The following is a 19620-nucleotide window of genomic DNA, read 5'->3' on the forward strand; positions in this document are numbered from 1 at the left end:
GAAACGCAAACAAATAGACAAAAAACATTTGTTTTTTGCCCCCATTGAAACGGCTGTTACGCCGTATGGACCTGAACACTAAATTTCCCTGTACAAGAATAAGGGGTAAACTGTATGGGTTGACAGGGATGCACTCCACTACTATACCTGTCAACCCCTGATCAGTGCCTAACTTATTAAAGAACAAAGACAAAGCTCCCCCGTGTAACCTACACAGGCTGTTGGAGGCAAGAGCGTTTACCGAGAACGGCCGCCTTTGTCTCCCCAGTGCGAGACACTGGACCACTTCACCATTACATCGTCACCATGGCCGGGAATTTAACTCAGGTGGCCGTCTGCTACAGCTGCTGAACACAGACACGAACGCCAGAGCTCTGGGTTACATTGTCCGCTCGTTCGAGGTGGGGGGGGGGTCCCTGACTCTCTGCTCACAATCATCTGGGACATTGATCACGGTGGTGGGCAGGCACGGGCAAAGCTGCGTGGACGGGGGCCGGAGCCCCCCACCATGGGGGTGCGACACGTCCCGAGATCTGGAGATCGTCTGGGTCAGCAGAAGGTCGTGGAACGCGACTGATGCAGCAGAGAAGGAAGAGACGGAGCTGCATCGGCTCTGAACAGGCGCGACCCCCCCCCCCCCAGAAGCAACCCCCCCCCCCCCAGATGCGACCCCCCCCCCCAACCAAAGGCGACCCCCCCCCAACCAGAGGCGACCCCCCCCCAGATGCAACCCCCCCCCCCCCCAGAAGCAACCCCCCCCCCAGATGCAACCCCCCCCCAAATGCGACCCCCCCCCCCAACCAGAGGCGACCCCCCCCCCCCCAGATGCGACCCCCCCCCCCAACCAAAGGCGACCCCCCCCCCAACCAGAGGCGACCCCCCCCCAGATGCAACCCCCCCCCCCCCCCAGAAGCAACCCCCCCCCCAGATGCAACCCCCCCCCAAATGCGACCCCCCCCCCAACCAGAGGCGACCCCCCCCCCCAGATGCAAACCCCCCTCCCCCAGATGCAACCTCCCCTCCCCCAGATGCGACCCCCCCCCCCAACCAAAGGCGACCCCCCCAAATGCGACCCCCCCCCCCAACCAGAGGCGACCCCCCCCCCCAGATGCAACCCCCCCTCCCCCAGATGCAACCTCCCCTCCCCCAGATGCGACCCCCCCCCCAACCAAAGGCAACCCCCCCCAAATGCGACCCCCCCCCCCAACCAGAGGCGACCCCCCCCCCCAGATGCAACCCCCCCTCCCCCAGATGCAACCTCCCCTCCCCCAGATGCGACCCCCCCCCCCCAACCAAAGGCGACCCCCCCCAAATGCGACCCCCCCCCCAACCAGAGGCGACCCCCCCCCCAGATGCAACCCCCCCTCCCCCAGATGCGACCCCCCCCCCCAACCAAAGGCGACCCCCCCCAAATGCGACCCCCCCCCCCAACCAGAGGCGACCCCCCCCCCCCAGATGCAACCCCCCCTCCCCCAGATGCGACCCCCCCCCCCAACCAGAGGCGATCCCCCCCAGATGCCCATCGAGTGCACAATAAAATGTGAGTGGATTGTTGGTGTTGTGCGGTAATTGGCTGAGAGCATCAACTCCGTCCAGTCGTCCTTGAGCTGCTTTCCTTTACGGCATTGCCTCCCCAGTGTTAGACCAGCGAACACCAAAAGGCGAACAGCACGAAGGTAATGCAAACATCAAAGCATGAATAGCTCGGGTTGTTAATATCTCTGTTTTATCCTAAAGCATTATAGGCCAATCAGTTTCAAAGCCAATGCAGATATTATAATATAGATGCTCTGATAATTATCAGAGCATGTTTGTTTGTAAGTTCATCACAAATACGTGTGGTTAATGCAGACTTGATTCCCTGAAAAGGGTATCTATTTGGTATTTGAACATCTTAACATGTCCTATTGTCAGATAAGGATAAACCCTACTCTTATTTTTCATCCTCTGATGCTTTCGGCGTCTTGAGAGCAAGCATCGGAAATCGGTGCGCCCGGTGTCACGGCATCCAATCGTCCTGCAGGTGGCGCTGTTGCCTTTTACAGGAGAGGGGGCACTTTCCCAGACGCTCCGAGTCGTGGACACATCATTCTCCGTCATGAATGGAAAATTAAAGACAAGCCACCTCCGATGAGCATGGCTGGCCACATACGGTGCAAAAAAAGTTCAACTTACACACATGGGAGTGCGATTGTGGCCATGTAACCAAAACTATGGGCCATTCAGTAAGCCACCGCTCCTCAAAAGCAAAGCCACACAAGCTCTCGTAGCCAGCAGACCTCAACATTGCCATTTATCTTATACACACATTGCCATACACAAGGAGAGAATAGAGCTTAGGTCACCGTCGCTGACATCAGTAATTGTGTAATATTAGCGATGGCGAACTACTCTCTGGGCCTCGGAGGTTAGAATGTTGAGTCAGCAGCGCTGAAATCCTGGGGTTGAATCCAAGCAGTCCCCTCCAGCCACGACGAGAGGGCTTCAGGAGAAAGTTCGTGTTGTTTTTCTATTCCTTCGTTTAAGGAGCACAGACTATAGTTGATTACAATATTGTCCGTACTTTGGAGCTCCCTGTGATTACAGTGCAGTGAGTTGATGGTCCTAGCCGGGATGGTAATAATTTCACAAAAAAAAGGATCACAGGAAATGTGGTTTTACATTCATTTGCCTAAATTACATTTCTGAGGATTCAAAGTACCCCCTTGCCATGCCACATGGCATGAGAGATCTAAGTTGTCATTGTGGTGTATTTTGCTGTGGAAAGAAACACGGATCTGGTTTGGTCAAAATATTTTATTAATATTTGTTCACACAGATTAACAAAAATCTGAAATACGGCATTACAATGGGAAATTAAAGAACATGTCAACAAGGGTACTATTGTGTATGTGTATTTGGTGAACAATGCTGACAGCTGTAAGATCTGGACTCCAGGGCATGGCACTTTGACGTGGACGCTGCGGACATGTGCACACAATCTCTCCTCTGCCTCGGGTACATTTCAACGAATTTCAAACAATGAAAGTCTGCTGGAACAAATTTTGTTATTGTGTGTGTAAGAGCTTAGGTTGTGTACACGTGTGCAGTGTTCGTGTTGAATGCGTATGCGTGTGTAATTCTGGTTGGAGTTATGTACCCGAAGCCTCCTGTGGGTTTTGCCATTTGGGTGATGCCATGAAATCCTCTCTGCACAATGTAGGAGTGTTTCTAGTTTGTATCCCTTCATGCAAAGCTGTACATCGTGTGTGCCATAACATCACAAGTACCGGCGATGTTATCATCACAATCGCCTCGTCTGGCTGCATAGTGGGATGTGGGTGTTTCTGCGTGCACGCATGTAAACGTGTTGGCATACGATTAAGAATATCACATGCACAGTGTGCGTGTGTTACATGCACAGTGTGTGTGTGTCACATGCAGTGCGAGTGTGTTACATGCACAGTGTGTGTATCACATGCACAGTGAGTGTGTCACATGCACAGTGTGCGTGTGTCACATGCACAGTGAGTGTGTGTCACATTCACAGTGTGCGTGTATCACATGCAGTGTGTGTCACATGCACAGTGTGTGTGTATCACATGCACAGTGAGTGTGTGTCACATGCACAGTGTGCGTGTGGCACATGCGCAGTGTGTATGTACGCGTAGGGGTGAGGCCCTAATTACTGAGCTGGCACAGGAGCGCTACCCCGCGGCTGATCCAGTGGGACTCCGGCAGGTCACTGGACAAGGCCATTGCAATGACAAAGTTTGTGGAGTGCCCTGTGGTGGACAGGGTGCCTCTCCGCTCGCTCGTTTTATAAACTGGAGCCAGGTAGGACGGCTTATCGGGAATGTCCACCTTTTTGCAAGGTCTCAGCCACATCTGTGGAAAAGAAAAATACGCAAGCCAAATAAATAATGCATGTTAAATTGCTCAAATACTTGAATTGTTCAAGTACCATGTACGCCTATTCAGGAGATATGGACGTTATACATCAAGAAAGTTACGCCATGGAATGGATCACCAAACTCAACGGACAGCTGTAATAATGTGTCTGTTTCTTTTTGAATGCTGTACGACAGTACCATATGCAACTGAGCATATGATGTATTGCAACTGCTCTTAAAATGCTAAATTCTGTTCAATTTAATCCTTTGTGACTGTATTTACTATACTGCAACGGTTAATAGGAAGAGATATTTTAGCACACATTCTAAACACAATTATTACATAGCACTCATATAGGAGATGGATTTTAAGTGTGTATATGGTGTGTCGAGTTGGAGAACCATTTGTAGTAACGTGATCAATGTACGTAGTGAAGAGACGTTTTACAGATACCGTCTTCATTATGGCGTCAGTTTGAGCATGGGCGAGTATTGGGTTGTTGTGAGAATAATTCAGTCGCAATGACTTACCACTGGCATGGAATCATAGAGAACCTTTGGGAATGATTCTGCAAGCTTCTTTGTTCTACGGTCCCATCTGGCTCCATCTAGGAAGAGGCCTCGAATGTACACACCTGCAATTAAAGCAGTGCATGTATTGTATTTGTATATAACAGTACAAGGCAATTAAATCAAGATGTAACTCAAGTAAAAGTGTATTCATGTGCAAATACCCATCTCCTGTTAACAGCCCTGAGCCAATAGTGGAAATTCCATATTCCTATGATGGGGGGAGGTCTACCCCATAGGACAACATACTGTTAATTTGCCCACAAAGTGGTTATTGTTTTATCGACCCCAGAGGGATGATCTTTCTTTTTTACAATGGAAGGCATCTGGATAACTCAGGGGGACACCCATGCAGAACAGGGGGAATGAGAACATACAAACTCCACTTAGAAAGGTGCCCGAGTTAGGAATTGAACCCCGGCTCTATTTGCTGTGAGGCACAAGCATTACCACTGCGCCAGCCTGCAAGGGGTGTGTGCTGGAGACGCACCGTCGTCAGGGGCTTGTTTGTACGTCTTGTCATCCATAACCTCAAATTCGAAGCCGAGAAGATCGATGGGGATGGTGTATTTGCGGGAAAAGTTCTGCTGAGCTCCTGTCAAGAACGCTTGTGTGAAGAAAAAACCGGACACCCAGAAGATGTGGGGTGTGCCATTGTCGTACCAGTCCTGGAGCAGAGAGGCAAACCCTTGTGTCAACACTCTGCAGCACAACTTACTTTTAAGCCACAGTCCAAAAGCAAATATAATAGGCTGGTCAAATTAATTTTAAATACTTTAGTTGTAATACATTTTATTGTGTTGAAATTGTAACAGAATAAACTGAGGTACCTGAAGGAATTTCAATCTTGCCAGGAAGTCATTGATGTAACTGCCAAGTGGCTTAAGACTCGGGTAGGATTTCTTCATCCACAGGCTAGGAATCTTCCCTTTGAGAATGCTGCTCACAACCTCCTCCAACTCTGAAGACATTACCACCAGGCCCTAGTCCAATACACAGGGACACTTGCGTGAGTAACACATGGGACCCATGCCGCATTATTCACGACACTACTCTGACTGGTGGTGTTTTCTGTTGGAGTACCTTGAGTGCCTTCTGGATATTGACGCAGGACGTGGCAATGGTGCCCAGCAGAGCGTTGAAGCGGCCCATCTCCTGCACCAGCACAGTGTTCATGCTCTGGCTGTAGGTGGTGGGGAATTTACGCATCGATGCCTCGATGTCAAAGCTGCTGGGCAATTTGCCGAGAATGTCGTCGGTGACTTCATAGACCGCCGTATCCGAAGACTTGCCAACCCCACTGGACGTCCGTGACTGGGAAAGGCCAGAAATGAAATCATCACCGTCACCTTTCGGTGCGTCACGTACACGTTCAGTTCATGAAGTTGGCCAAACAATCCAAAACAGGACCACAAAGATTGTGGAATTGTTAGCGCCGGTTCCGGCTGTCTTCCTGCTCGTCTAGTTTCCCGTGCCTCGACAGCGGTTTGAGATGCAGAATATTAATTACAAAACACACTATTTGCGAAGGGGCCGTCCATAAATGACGTCACACGATTTTGGACGATTTTTGACCCCCCTCCCCCTTCGTCACACGGCGTCACAAAAAGTCAGACCCCCCCCTCAAATATGACGTCACAAAGCTCTGCCCCCCCCCCCAAAAAAAATATAAAACATACTTCAAATCGCTTTAAACTATTGTCAATGTAGTGCGTATGTAATGTGGCGCTGCACTCTGATGTTGTAGGAGAAAACATGTATTAAAAAGTCTATTTAATTAAGTAGAACGTGTTGTCTATATTTATTTAAAGTTGCACATTTTGATGTGACGTCACATTTCTCAAACCTCCCCCCCCCTCGTCACACATCGTCACAAATGTCTGACCCCCCCCCCCCCCAGGTGCGTGACGTCATTTATGGACGGCCCCTAAGCTGGATTATATGAAAAATGCTACCATACCAATTTCATGTTTTGACAGTCGTAACATTGTTTGTATATTGGTTTCCCACAAATGTCTTCGGTGACTTTATACGCGAGGGCAAATATGCTTCTGAATCATGGTGAAAAAAAGAAGTGGAATTGTTATCAATAAGAGCCATGAGAAATCAGGGAATGGGTCTGTTTAGCTTTGGACCCGCATGTTCACTTGCATGATGCTTAGTTTAGTTCACAAATATAGTGCATTTGCAAGTAATGTACATCTTTAAATGCTAAAAACAATGGCACCTAACTGTATCTGGATTCTATCCGAAATGTTTGCTTCGACGGTGTGTCCATAAACCACAGTTTGTCAAGTTAATCTGAAAAATTGGGCTGTGATACAAAATTGTGGATAATCCAAATTCTGTGGATATTTGGGATCTGTAACTATGATGTCAAAAGACGCAACATTGTTTCCGCCTCACTTCTCTGATTATGCCGCCCAAAATTTTGTCACATGACATTGGATGACATCATCACTTTCGTTCGCAGAATAACTGCTTTATCTGCTTAGTTTGTTGTCCTCCCCCCCCCACCTCCGATTAGCACGGTTGGCTATGTACGGTGCAAAAGAAGTTAAATATACATACAACAAATGTAATTATTACGTGAAAATTATCCAACATTAAAAAATGAGATGTGAAATTCAATCTTGATTTGAAGCTTTCGTGACTGATGGACCCTTGTGTTGCGCCCGAAACGTCGTGATTTATTTTATTTAATACCTACGTGACTTTACCGAAATAACCAAAGAGTAGAGATATGAAATTGTCCTTAAAACTCTGAAAACCGAAATGTTACAATCCAAAACTCGTAATTTAAACATTAGGATGACACTTGATATTTATTTTCACTTGTCCTAAAATTCACTCTGATGATTGCATTGTATTGAGTGTTCGAAGATTTGGGAATTCATGACATTGTGGCAGGTTTTGTGGTGAAATCCAGCGATTGTGAAATGGCCGTTGGGCACTGACCATACCTGGGTGAGGAGGATGCAGTCAAACAGCTGCTGTGTCTCCGCCTGGTCCTTGGTTATATCGGCATTGGCGTTCATGCTAAACACCTCTGGGTCAGAGTTGATCGGGAGGGATTTGGCGTACTCCAGGTAGCTGTCGTACTGGAGAACACAGTCAGCATTTATATACTTTTTACTCATTTCTTTGTAAACACAACATTGGAACTCTTGCCAAATTAAGTGCAGAACCAAGTTTAATGTGATGGTGTTTGTGTGCAGTCATTGGTGACGGGGTTGACATCATGTGCTCGCAACACTCGAGCAACAGGGATAATCACGGACAGCTCGTGCATGTGGACCACAGCGGTTACCCAACTCCAATCGGAGGTCTCTCCTGAGACAGCAATGGGCCTGGAGGAAATACTGCTGGTGGCACCCTTGAGGGCCCTGGCAGATACTTTTGTTTACACAGTTTCTGAGCACAGTAGGCCCAAAGGCCAAACACAGCAAGCGGCCAGCAACAAAGAGCGCTGTCATAGTTGTGATAGGTAAGAGTTATTAACACGTTTACAGAATTGAGCAATGGTTGGATGTGTGCATGTTGAACTTCTTTCGCACCGCACGTAGCAAATCGTGCCAATCGGAAGTGATAAACGAGACGATGGTAGGAATTGTAAAGTCGAGCAGCGCGAGGGAAGAAGCGTAAAGAAAAGTGTTGCGTGCTGCAGCATGGTGGTTTAGTGAGTGGATGAGTGGGTGTGTGAGTGAATGGGTGAGTGACGGAATGAGTGAGTCAGTGAGTGTGTTGTTATGTGCTGCAGCATGTTTGTTGAACACAGCATGCAGGAATGAGACGCGACAGTCGATGCCTGGTGGACCGAGTCCTCAACACGCATGGAGGAATCAAGGAGTGAAGTTCACGGGAACAGCAGCCATGCGAGTAGAGATAGAAGGGTAGCGGTTCTCACGTCGCCATCCGGGGGAGCGTAGTAGTGGCCGCTGCTGTCAAACTTGTACTGCTCGTTCGCAACGATGTCCTCGCAGTAGAACTTGCTGAGGATGGTGCGCAGTGTGCGGCGGTCCCACTCATCCGTCACACGGCCTCCGTAGTTGCACTCGCCCGTCATGTACCGCAGAGCTTCAAACGGCGTATCCTGCACGTGACAGCAGACATTTTCGTTGTTGTCGTTGTTGTTCTTCGTGGCTCTAGCAAGATGCTAAATGCAATGAGCAAGAGTTCGACTGCATTTCCTCAATGGTTCTCTCTCAACAAGTAAACTAGGTTTACCGTTTTCCTGTGGCGTTACTTTACGAGCCATAATCGGCGAGGCTGCCCAGAGGTTCGTGGAGGCCCAGGACAGAATGTCACGTAGGGCCTCCTTATTCATTCGTGACAATGAACGGGCCCGTAAGTGGGGCCCTCTTTTGGGTAAGACCTGGGACAATTGCCCCTTTTCCTCGCCCCTCTGGGTGGCCCTGATAATCGGCGCTACAATCATAGAGTCGAGGTCAAGGTCAGCATATCCTTCCTTAAATGAGCTTAGAGTGGTTCTCATCCCAATTCGTATGCCTAGAGTCCCCAGGCACTCACATGGTAATATATGTCAAGTCATGTTGCAGTTGTGTGTCACCTCGTATTGGCACAGGAAGATGTGGAGTTGCTGCACGCTGATGCGCAAGTCTGTTTCGTTAAATTCGTAAGGATTGTTCCAGCCCAGAGGTCCAAATTTTCTCCTTTCTTGCGCCAATGCGTGGAAGAATGTGAGGCCAAACAGCAGTTTCTTGAATTCTCCCTGCACACAGACACCAGATATCACTTTGCAGACATCGTCACCAGACGCTATGCAGAGCAAGCAACATCATGCATGCTCTTTGGTTCTTTCGGTAAAGTCACGTAGATAGAAAAAATAACTAGAACAAATAACTAGTTTTCTATCTAACTAGTTATTTTTTATATTTACGTGACTTTTACTAAATAGTTATTAACTAGTTATTTTTTCTATCTACGTGACTTTACCGAAATAACCAAAGAGTAGAGATATGAAATTGTCCTTAAAACTCTGAAAACTGAAATGTTAAAATCCAAAACTCGTAATTTAAGCATTAGGATGACACTTGATATTTATTTTCACTGGTCCTAAAATGCACTCTGATGATTGCATTGTATTGAGTGTTCGAAGATTTGGGAATTCATGACATTGTGGCAGGTTTTGTGGTGAAATCCAGCGATTGTGAAATGGCCGTTGGGCACTGACCATACCTGGGTGAGGAGGATGCAGCCAAACAGCTAGTTATAATAACTAGTTATTTTTTCTATCTACGTGACTTTACCGAAATAACAAAAGAGTATGAATTCCTGCAGTCACGAAAGCTTCAAATCAAGATTGAACATCATGCATGGTTTGAGAGGCCGTGCTAGCGTGAATGAGCTATTAAAAAAATTTTCATTACATATATATAAAGACCAGCATGAACACAGAAAACATATTTGTGATGTTTTCAGGCTTGGTTATTTAACAATCTTTGTAAATATTAAATGTGGCAAGGCTAGGATCTGGGCGTGTGGAACAAGCAGTGCTGGTCATCGTTACTGGTTTGGTGCAGCTGTTGAAGAAGTCTGGGTCAGAGATGGGGTCCATGAGGTAGGAGCGGGTGATGTTCGAGCGGAGTCCCTTTGGTGCCTCATTTGTCATCTTGACTCCGTTTTGTAGCACGGCCACAGGGAAGGTAGCTGATGGGTAGCTTGTCAGCCACAAGCGGAAGTCTGGATGCGTCGTTTCTGGATTCAGCTCCTAAAAACAAAATCGCAGCTCACATCGCAGAGCACTCTGTTCTCTTCACTATGAAATGTTTTTCCTATAAGATGATAATAGTTTTCTACATTTGGTATTTGTGCCATTCTAATAGCATAAGGCTATCACGAAGGTACTGTGTTGCACGTACTGTTGTCTGCAGTAGATATACAGCAGGGGTGACATTCATAGTCTTGGTTCTTTCAGTAAATATAAAATAAAAATAAATTAAAAATAAAAGCAAAAAAGCCACGACGTTTCGATCGCAACACAAGCGGTCTTCATCAGGCAGAGAGAAAGAAGACCGCTTGTGTTGCGATCGAAACGTCGTGGGCTTTTTGCTTTCATTTTTTATTTATTTTTCCTTTTAATTTAATTTAATTTTTATTTTCCATCTACGTGACTTTACCGAAAGAGCCAAAAATATGAATTCCTGCAGTCACGAAAGTTTTAAGTCAGGGGTGACATTGTTATGTAGTTTCCAATGAACTAATTTGTGGTATCATATTTCAAATTCGGCAATTTTAGACCATGACGCCGACACACCGTATGAGACCAGGCTCTAAGGAAAGCTGTCTCTGGTGTGGACGAATCAGTTTCCAGGATAATGCATATATTATCAGAGTGTGTTTTTTGCTTGCATTCTGACCGCAGGTATTGTGGTTAATGTAAACATGATTCCTTGTAAAAAGGTTTCAGTTTTGTTGCCAGAAAAAAGGGGAAAAAACTATTATTATATTTTGGTACTGGCAAAGGAGGCCTCATGATGTAGAAAGCCTATGTGTTAAACCCATTGGCATTTTTTGCAGTGAGGGTGAGGTTTAAGGTGAGGATTTCCTGAACAGTAACACAAAAGCTACTCTCAAGAAACCACTACATCACCGTGACATGATGTCCACCGCTACTCGACAGCGCATTATTGTACAACGGTGTCAGCCACAATCCAGCAGCAGGTGACATAGGAGCAGGTGGGCGGGCGCTTAGCTACGCAGCGTGAGTGAGCAGTGTTGATTGTCGATACCTCGCAGATGCTGTCCAGTGTGGTCATCCAGGAGGTGGCCAGATGACAGTTCTGCAGCACCACCCAGGAGCCGTCCCTTACCGCTTGCTCCAGCATGCGTTTGGCAATCGGGCCCTGGCCTTGACCCAGGGACAGGGAGCTCATCTTGGAACCACCAAACCCCTGTGGGCACAGAGTAGCAGCTACACGTCACCACCGTCACTCGCATGTTCCACATAGATCCGATTTTCGTGCTCCCTCAGGGCTTTGTGCCAAGACGTATTTGTATTTGTTATGGGTTATAACTAGTGTCTGCATGCCAGTGGATAAGAGTAACTGATTTTGACAGCAACAGCATATAACATTACAGTAGTCGTGCATAATTTAACGAGCAGCCTACAGGTCCTTCGGATATTACTATCCGCCCACCCGCAAAACCTTTGTGGAATAAATATACAATTTGTGAGGATGACGGTGCAGGATCTACGCCCAGAGTGGAGATTGGGTGGGTAAGAGGTGTGACGTCAGCGAAATCCACGTATCGACGCTGTGGGATGTAGGTGATGCCATCGCGCATATGTGCACTTGCGTGCCAGCCAGGCACACAGGAATCCAGGCAGGAAGCCAGCAACATTTTTCAAATATATAGTAAGTCTTCGTTTAACGCGGTAGATGAGTTCCTGAAAACTGCTGCTTTCAGCGAAAAAAGAAAAATATCCATAAATAATGAAATAATAAAGTTTGCCGAGATAAGACGTATGCACGCGCAGAAAGATGGCAGGACAAATAACTGATGGTATTCCGCCGCTTGACTATATCGTTCCGCGTACTACATCACACTGCTCAGCCTTGCAGCTCAAGAAGGTAGTTCATTGTCGACAGCTCAGAAATCGCGTTATAATGGGCAACTTCCGCATTATAATGGCGAGTGCCCCGCGTTATAATGGGCGTGTTCAGCGTTGTGCGCAAAGTGTTCCGTAGCGGAAGAACCACGTCATAGTGTGAACACGTGTTAAGCGAGGACTTACCATGATATGATATGATTTAATATCGATTTGTGTTTATGCACTGCTTTCGATTTCTCGTGTAAAGTGGCTGTAATGGTTCGATTCCAGCAGACCACCCTGGTCAATACTGCAGGTTGGACTAACCACCAATATACACGCCATCTGCTCACAGTGGACGTTAAAGATCCCGCGACATCATTCGAAAGCGTAGGCCACTGTGCCAGAGTTATGGCCCATATTTGCCAAACCCAAAAAGTGTATCCATAAATTACTCAACTGGGAAAAACCACAAAGCAACTTCTCCCCCTCCTGCGAAACTACTGCAGACTACAAGTCTGCGAAACAAATGACGCCATCCTTCGCGACAGCCTTGCCGTACATGGAAATGGCGCCGATGCCATTTGCGCCCGTGATCGAATTTTATTTCCCGACGGCACGATTCGTTCCCATGCTGGGCACCTGGTCGTCGGCGAACTTGAGCAGAGCCGCCATGGGATCGGCGCCGGGCGACAGCACAAAGAGGAGCGGTGCGCAGCAGTGGCTGTCGGCGAACGCCTTGGCCAGGTCGAATGGAGGAGGCTCAATGAACTCGCGGCCCAGGTTCGACGTCACGAACTCCTGGACCATGGGGATCACCTTGTGGAGGCAGGGGAGCAAGGGGTACGATTATGGACGATCGGTGTATTAATTGCAGGGTTGTTAAAAAAGAAACAGGGGTGGGGGGGGAAGGTTTGCGTTATCGGTAATAGCGTGAAAAAAAAGAGTGGTCACTCGTTCATTTAGAAATGTGTACCGACGAACTTAAAATGTTCGCCACTGTGGCGTAAGGATTCGCGCACTGGATCTGCAACCTGGAGGTCGCCGCTTCGACTGAAATCTCCCGGCGTGGCAGCTGAAACAAGGAGGGGGGGTTTGCTTAAAATCCCCCCTCCCCCATGCCCCCCTTGCCTCTGTCCATGCAGGAGTGTAGATGGCTACATCACAGCTGATCAAGCAGGTCACGTGTGGTGGGGTAAACTGTGGGTACGCCCACCTCTTCCAACACGTCCCAGTCAGCGTGACAGAGTAGACCAAAATATTCTCGACAGCTCCCTCTCATGGAGGTCCTTCCACCAGCAGTGGCACGTGCGAACAATTGCAGAGCTGTACCTTTACTTTGTAACTGAGAATCGAGGGCAATGACCCAAGTGGTGACTTGGGCCTGGCGCTGGTGCGTAAAGACGGGCTGCCACTGACCAAATGTCCGCACGTGCCGTGCGGTTTCAAGGGTTGACGCCACTGGGATCGATCACCCGCTCCCAAGTTTTGGAATCGGTAGCCGACTCTGCAAACGATTACCGGCTTGCCCACTGTCACTGAACAAGCCCGATTCACTGTGGTAAGAGCCACAAGTGCTGCTCTCTGTGAAAACGAGATGACGCCCACGACGGACACAACTGCTACAACACGTCACGGGAACCCACGCGCCCCGACGGTCACCTTGTCCGGTCGCAGACATCGGATGACCAGCATGCGCTGAAAGTGGCCCAGCTTGCCCTGCCAGTCCCCAGGGAACATGGCGTGGTGAGGCTCCTGCACACTCGCCACAAGATATTTTCATCCCCCATACACGTACACAGACTCTGTGTGAGACTTAATGAGCCCGGGCGGCGTTGGCTCCGTTGCACGTGGCTGCCTGCGATCCAGCGCTGTGTGGAGGCAGCAGCGAGAGTTGGTGGATCACTGCACAGATATTGTGAAAATCCCTTCCTGTGGGCGTCGAGGAGGTGCCAGACCCTAGCTCGCCAGGAGAAGGCAGTATTGCAAGTGGACTAATCGCCATCTGTTTCTATCTGTACGGGGATAGTTTTTTGTCCTCTCGCATGCGTGGGTTTTCTCCGAGTGCTCTGGTTTCCTCATTGATTGGAGAGTCCCAATGCAGGACTGTCGTGAAATAGAGTCATGTGACTCACTATGGTTTTCCTGGATACAAACATAGTTGGATTAAAGTAGATACATTTTGCTGTAATAAATCATGAAATATGATATTAAGGTAAGGCCCACCAAGCTAAACAGATATTTTTGAAGGGTGACCTGCCCATAACAACCGCTATGGTGGTGCTTGAGGGCTGATAGGTCACACATATTATTGAGAATACAACTGGCAAATAATTAAATTAAACTAAATGGAAAAATCTAAGAGGAAGGCCTGCAAATGCAGCAACATAACAATCAGCAACAACATTTGCAAGCACACAGCATTTCAGTTAAACAAACAAAAGATGCGAGAAGTCATTTAAATTGTACAGTACAGTACGTGCATCCTTCAATGACAGTAGGTTCATTGGGGATTTGCATCCGCACTGGGAGCGATGGTCTTGAGCGGTGTGCCCACTTTGCCTGAGATGCTCTTCATATCATCCTTAAACAGTTGCTAAGCGCATGTCCAAAGGCCAAAAGGGTCAAGCGGCGAGCAACAAACAGCACGATCAAGGCTGCATTAGGTAAGAGTTTACACGTTACGTGAAATTAGCAAAGTTGTTGTGAGAGCTTGGAGGGAGGCGGGGATAGAGAAGAGAAGGGAATGCCAAAACGTAGCAGTGTGGGTGAAGTGGAATGAGGAGCACTGTGACCTGCAATCTCCCCTTTAAATCTCACACTTCATCCTTCCTCCTGCAACTTCACTGGCTTTCCGTTCACTACACCGCTGGCTCTTCATATAGTTGACGCTCATCTTTGAATCTCTGCATGGTCTTGCCCCACCTCATCACCTCGCCTCTCTTATCTCATTCCACGTCCCCTCCTCTCGTCCACTTCGCTCCCAATCTTCTCTCTCCCTCTCTGTCTCGCCCTGTCCCTCCTTCTCCCTGTGTCCAATCCCGTTTTCGGTCCTTCTCCCTCCTTGCATCCCTCCACTGGAATCAACTTCCCCTGTGCATTAACCAATGCTTCCTCCTTAACCTCCTTCTGTCCCTCTCTTAAAGCTCCACCTCTTCCCTATTGCCCATTCTCTGCCTCCTCCCTCCCCTCGCCCCTCCACTCCTTGCTGTCCCTCCCCTACCCTTTCGTGATCCCATGTACCCTCTATCGGTGTCATTCATTCACCAATCGTCGTACACCCCTGTCAACTACATCATTCCTTTCTGTCATCGTTTGTAAGCTATGTAATCAAGCACCTTGAGTGAAACCGCTCTATAAATATAATTTAGATTTGATTAAATTAGAGTGAACACAGCGTGAACCAGAGACGAAACAGTCAATCTGGTATGGCCCAGTCCTCAACATGGGGGGGAAGACTCAACAAGTGAAGTTCACACCTTTCACACCTCCCAATTAATACAATTGGCTAAATACGATGTGAAAGAAGGTCAACATACCCACACACAATGGTAACTATGGCAGTAGCAATAGAAGAGTGATAAGGAGGTGAATTAGTGAGCGATCCACCATCGTTATTGCTGTTCAGCCATAAAAGCTAAAACGAGGTTTAACCGAGTCTCTCTTATTAGTTGTGAAAATTAAACAAATTTTATAGCATGTTACCTTGAGGCATCCAGAAATATTAAAACAGTCCAATCAAGATATTTACAAGAGTTTGCGTCAATAATATGCATCAATATTAGTTCAAACTACTTAAGTTATTACATGATAGATGCAAACAAAGTATTATTTTTCTTGAGTCCAATATAAATTGCATTATTGCGATCTATGCTACCTAGATAGTAAATATATAAAGATCTTTGGGAAAAGAAACCCCATCAAATGTGCGATGAGCAGCATGCACCAGTGACGGTGCACGTTCGTAGACACCGTTTTGTGTGACAGTGAGCTCACGAAGGAAACTCTGTGTGTGCACCATCGTCATTACGTGATTTCTATGGCGAGATGTTACCTCCCTAGCATGGTATGGAGGAGGTTGTGGGTTCGATCCCGATCTTGAAAATGCCTGTATATTTGGAGTTTGCGTGTTCTCCCCGTGATCGTGTGGATTTTTCTCCGGGTCCTCCGGTTTTTCCCTCCACATTTAGAAACATGCGTGTAGAGTATTTGGCTGCTGCTATCAATTTCCACGCAATAAGCCACTTCGTTGAGCTATCATTTGTGGACAGGTCGCTTCTGAAAAAGAGCTATATAGTTCAGTGGGCCTTACCTGCTAAAATAAAAAAATAGTTTTAAATACTTTATTTTAACAATGGACATCCTTGAAAACCAGATGTTCCATCTCAAGGGATGATCTCGGTGAAATACCTCAATGAAGACTATCCATGACAAAACAAATGGTGAATTACTCACGACTAGATCAATTTTAAAGGTTACTTATACTTCGACAATGACTTACAGCCTTAATCATACGTTTGCATGTACACCCCACATCTCCAGTGTGTAGAGACAGGGGGGGGTCTGTGTGTTCACCCACAGGTTTGTCGTACACGTCCTTCCAGCCGTCCTTGAGGCGCATGAATTCCTTGCGGATGCCCTGGAAGGAGGGCAGAGCGTCGAGTCGGCAGATCTCGTCCCACGCCTTGGTAGGCAGCCAGGCGCACGGACTGGAGAATGGGTTGTCCAGGCCAATTCCTCCAGTGAGAAGGAACCTCCACTCCTCTTCATCAATCTGTAGAGCGCACCCACAATCAGCATACGTGGGCTCCTCGTCATCCAGGTATTAAGGAATTAAATACATAGGAGGTGACGTTCCAGGCGATGGCCCTTCTTCAGAGCACACAGAGGGGCCACAGATGGAGTGAATGATAGTTAGAGACTGCACTGTTACGCCGTATACTCTGAGGGGCCCTGATAGAAAGTAACTTTTCAGAATGTTTCCAGATGAACAGTCTTGAATTGCTATATGAACAGTTACCCATGAGTAGTGATTAATTAAGAGATGAACCCTTCAACATTTTAAGACGTATCACGCATAAACTTATTTGAAATAAAAAGTTAAATAGTTAAAGTTCCCGGCACATTGAATGCGTACGGTGCCGTCGTGCTGAATTGGAATTCAGGGGAATTTCTGTTCCGCCCCCCCGCCCTCTCCAAAGTTCATCGGCGAATTGTACCGGGCTCGCGTTTCATCGCAATATAAACATAAAAATAAATAATTATACGGCATGTGAATAATCGTTTAAGTCTTCGCTGCGATGGCAGTATTATCAGCGAACTCAGTCTCAGTAAATAATGTATTTAATTCAGTTGTAAGGGTAAACGTCATCAGCAAATATACAATTCACTGACACAATGCACCAGCTAGACGTGAATTAGGAGCAAGGAGCTGCAGATCATGGACAACACGACGGTGGTAACAGCGTCATCCTCTTTACAATCACCTCGCGGCAGCACTCACCAGATGTTCGTGTCTCAGCAGGTTGATGGTGAGGCTCAGAGAAAACAGCAACTTATCCTTTTCAAACAAAGAGCGGCAAACGTTCGTGTACAAGGAGTAGGTGAAGTGGTCCTTCAGTGTCTGGAGCCTGTACAGGAGAAATATTGCACGTACATGAATATTGCAGTATGTACTAACTCATTCAAATTAGGCCACATTGGTAGCACATACGTGTATGCGTAAACCTATACATACACACATATGTGTGTGTGTATAAGTTGAGACTGGAAGCAGATTTGAGTGCATCTCAGAGTTCAAGTTTCTTCTGTTTAACTAGCAGAGGACTCAATAGACCAGGGCAGAGTGACCCGGGGCATTAGTCTGCATGTAGGCGGCAATGATTGCCACGTACAATCTGTTCGGGGTAATTTGCAGGAAAATTTTCGAATTTGGCAGATTAGGATCGTAACGTCGGCACACAATGGCCTACTCTTGCGAATTACGTCATGGGATCTTTAACGTCCACTGTGCAGCAGACAGCGCCTCGTACTATTACAGTTATCACACCCGCTACCAATGTGGCTGCTGGATCCGAACTGTGAACCTCAGCACCGACCGGCTGGCGCACTACCGCTTGGTCGCGTCACCGCCCATGCAGGGAGACCGTCCCACAATGCAGCAGCAGCAGCATTACTGACCGTGTGTCAAGATTGTCAGACTTCTCCGAGTTGTGGATGGACATGGTGAAGAGGGTGATGAACCACCCGAGCGAGTACTGGTACATAGGCTCGATGCTGGCCAGGTCGGCGATGGAGAAGAAGAGGATGGAGGAGTGCAGCGCGACGGGGCGGTAGCCAAGTCGTGCGGCATCGATCTTTCGCTCCGTCTCCTCAGCTTTGGACTGCTTCTCGGAAGTCTCGTTGGCTAAAACCTTGGAGGAAGACAGCACCTTGATGGCTGTTTCATCCTCCAAGATGTTCCCCTCTGATGTCGACAGAACCTCCAGAATCTTGTCTTCTATTTCCTTCAGTTGCCTAACAACGAATGGCATTTGTCAGGGCAGTGCTTTACACTTTACATCATACTCTACAACACGGGCTGAGTACATTCAATATTCCTGTTGCAGTGTGGCCTGAGAGTCAATGGTGTTTCTTAACAGGCCCTGCTAGAGATATCCTTCACATGGCGATGAAACACATTCCTTTAGTTTCTCAATGCTGTAAATTCACTGAAGTGACAACTAACTTCTAAATAATTAACTTTACTTCGTGCACTTGTTGGGGAGCAGCCAGAGGCCATCAACTCTTTTCCACTTGAAACGTCAGTGATTTCACAGTTACATAGATATAACTCCTCACTAAACCATGTCACTGAAAGAAGAGAAGATGGTCTCATGAAGAGTGACAATAGATTTTTTTTTTCATTGGTGAGAATATTTAGGACCTGGGCTGGGTTATCCAAAAATAGCTTTGAGGGAAACTTCTCCTTAGATTGAAATATAAATAAATGTAAATTAGAGGACATTTTCACTTAACTTGATGAACGCCACTCGGTCGACCATTTCACATGAAATTCTTGAATAAGTAGTGAAAATTCAAAAGGAAGTGAAGACATTTTAAAGTTATTTTCAATTATAGATTTTAGTTTTCAAGTGATATCTTACACATTATCACAGACCTCTTATTTTCTGCACTTTGAAGAATAAGAGATTGCTTTTCCTCTTCCAAATCCGGGCGTTCCTTCGCAACGACGATGCCCAGGAGTTGGTCTTGCATGCCCTCGGGGGTGATCATGAAGTTCAGCAGAGTCACCTGTTGGAGGGAACATCAGAGTCCGTGATTGGCACGTGACAACAGAAAACCCAGTTAGGCCATCTGACACATAATGGCCTCTAAGGGCTTCGCTGATTATCAACCAACCAACCTGGTCTGAGCACATTGTTTGAAACGTGGACCCAATTACAGAATCACTTGTGCCAGCTTGAAATATTCACGACAACCTGCCTACAATCCATTCAGGGTACAACCAGACTAGACTGTATGAACAACTACAGACCATTGAAAGATCTGGACGTAGTGCCATTAGTGAGCTCCTCCCGCAAGTGAGGTTGCTTTGGTTATGTCATAAAACCCTCCTGCCCA

The 19620-nt window shown here is 47.2% G+C and overlaps 1 protein-coding gene across 1 annotated transcript in view; it reads right to left on the reverse strand.

The window, feature by feature from the left end:
- Positions 1-2781: 2781 nt before the first annotated feature.
- Positions 2782-19620, reverse strand: part of DNAH7 (dynein axonemal heavy chain 7) — a 72809-nt gene continuing 55970 nt past the window's right edge. The window contains exons 49-64 of the mRNA XM_078609217.1: positions 19157-19290; positions 18178-18513; positions 17501-17627; positions 16577-16771; positions 13660-13752; positions 12640-12816; positions 11195-11356; positions 9973-10173; positions 9013-9174; positions 8350-8535; positions 7406-7543; positions 5526-5756; positions 5273-5425; positions 4933-5110; positions 4404-4507; positions 2782-3867 (exon numbers count right to left, since the gene is read on the reverse strand). Coding sequence (XP_078465343.1) covers positions 3661-3867; positions 4404-4507; positions 4933-5110; positions 5273-5425; positions 5526-5756; positions 7406-7543; positions 8350-8535; positions 9013-9174; positions 9973-10173; positions 11195-11356; positions 12640-12816; positions 13660-13752; positions 16577-16771; positions 17501-17627; positions 18178-18513; positions 19157-19290 — 2784 coding nt within the window. The 3' untranslated portion in view covers positions 2782-3660. The remainder of the gene's footprint in view (positions 3868-4403; positions 4508-4932; positions 5111-5272; positions 5426-5525; positions 5757-7405; positions 7544-8349; positions 8536-9012; positions 9175-9972; positions 10174-11194; positions 11357-12639; positions 12817-13659; positions 13753-16576; positions 16772-17500; positions 17628-18177; positions 18514-19156; positions 19291-19620) is intronic.

Source organism: Lampetra planeri, chromosome 31 (genome assembly GCF_965212315.1).
Source record: "Lampetra planeri chromosome 31, kcLamPlan1.2.h2, whole genome shotgun sequence".
NCBI classification, from domain to species: domain Eukaryota; kingdom Metazoa; phylum Chordata; class Hyperoartia; order Petromyzontiformes; family Petromyzontidae; genus Lampetra; species Lampetra planeri.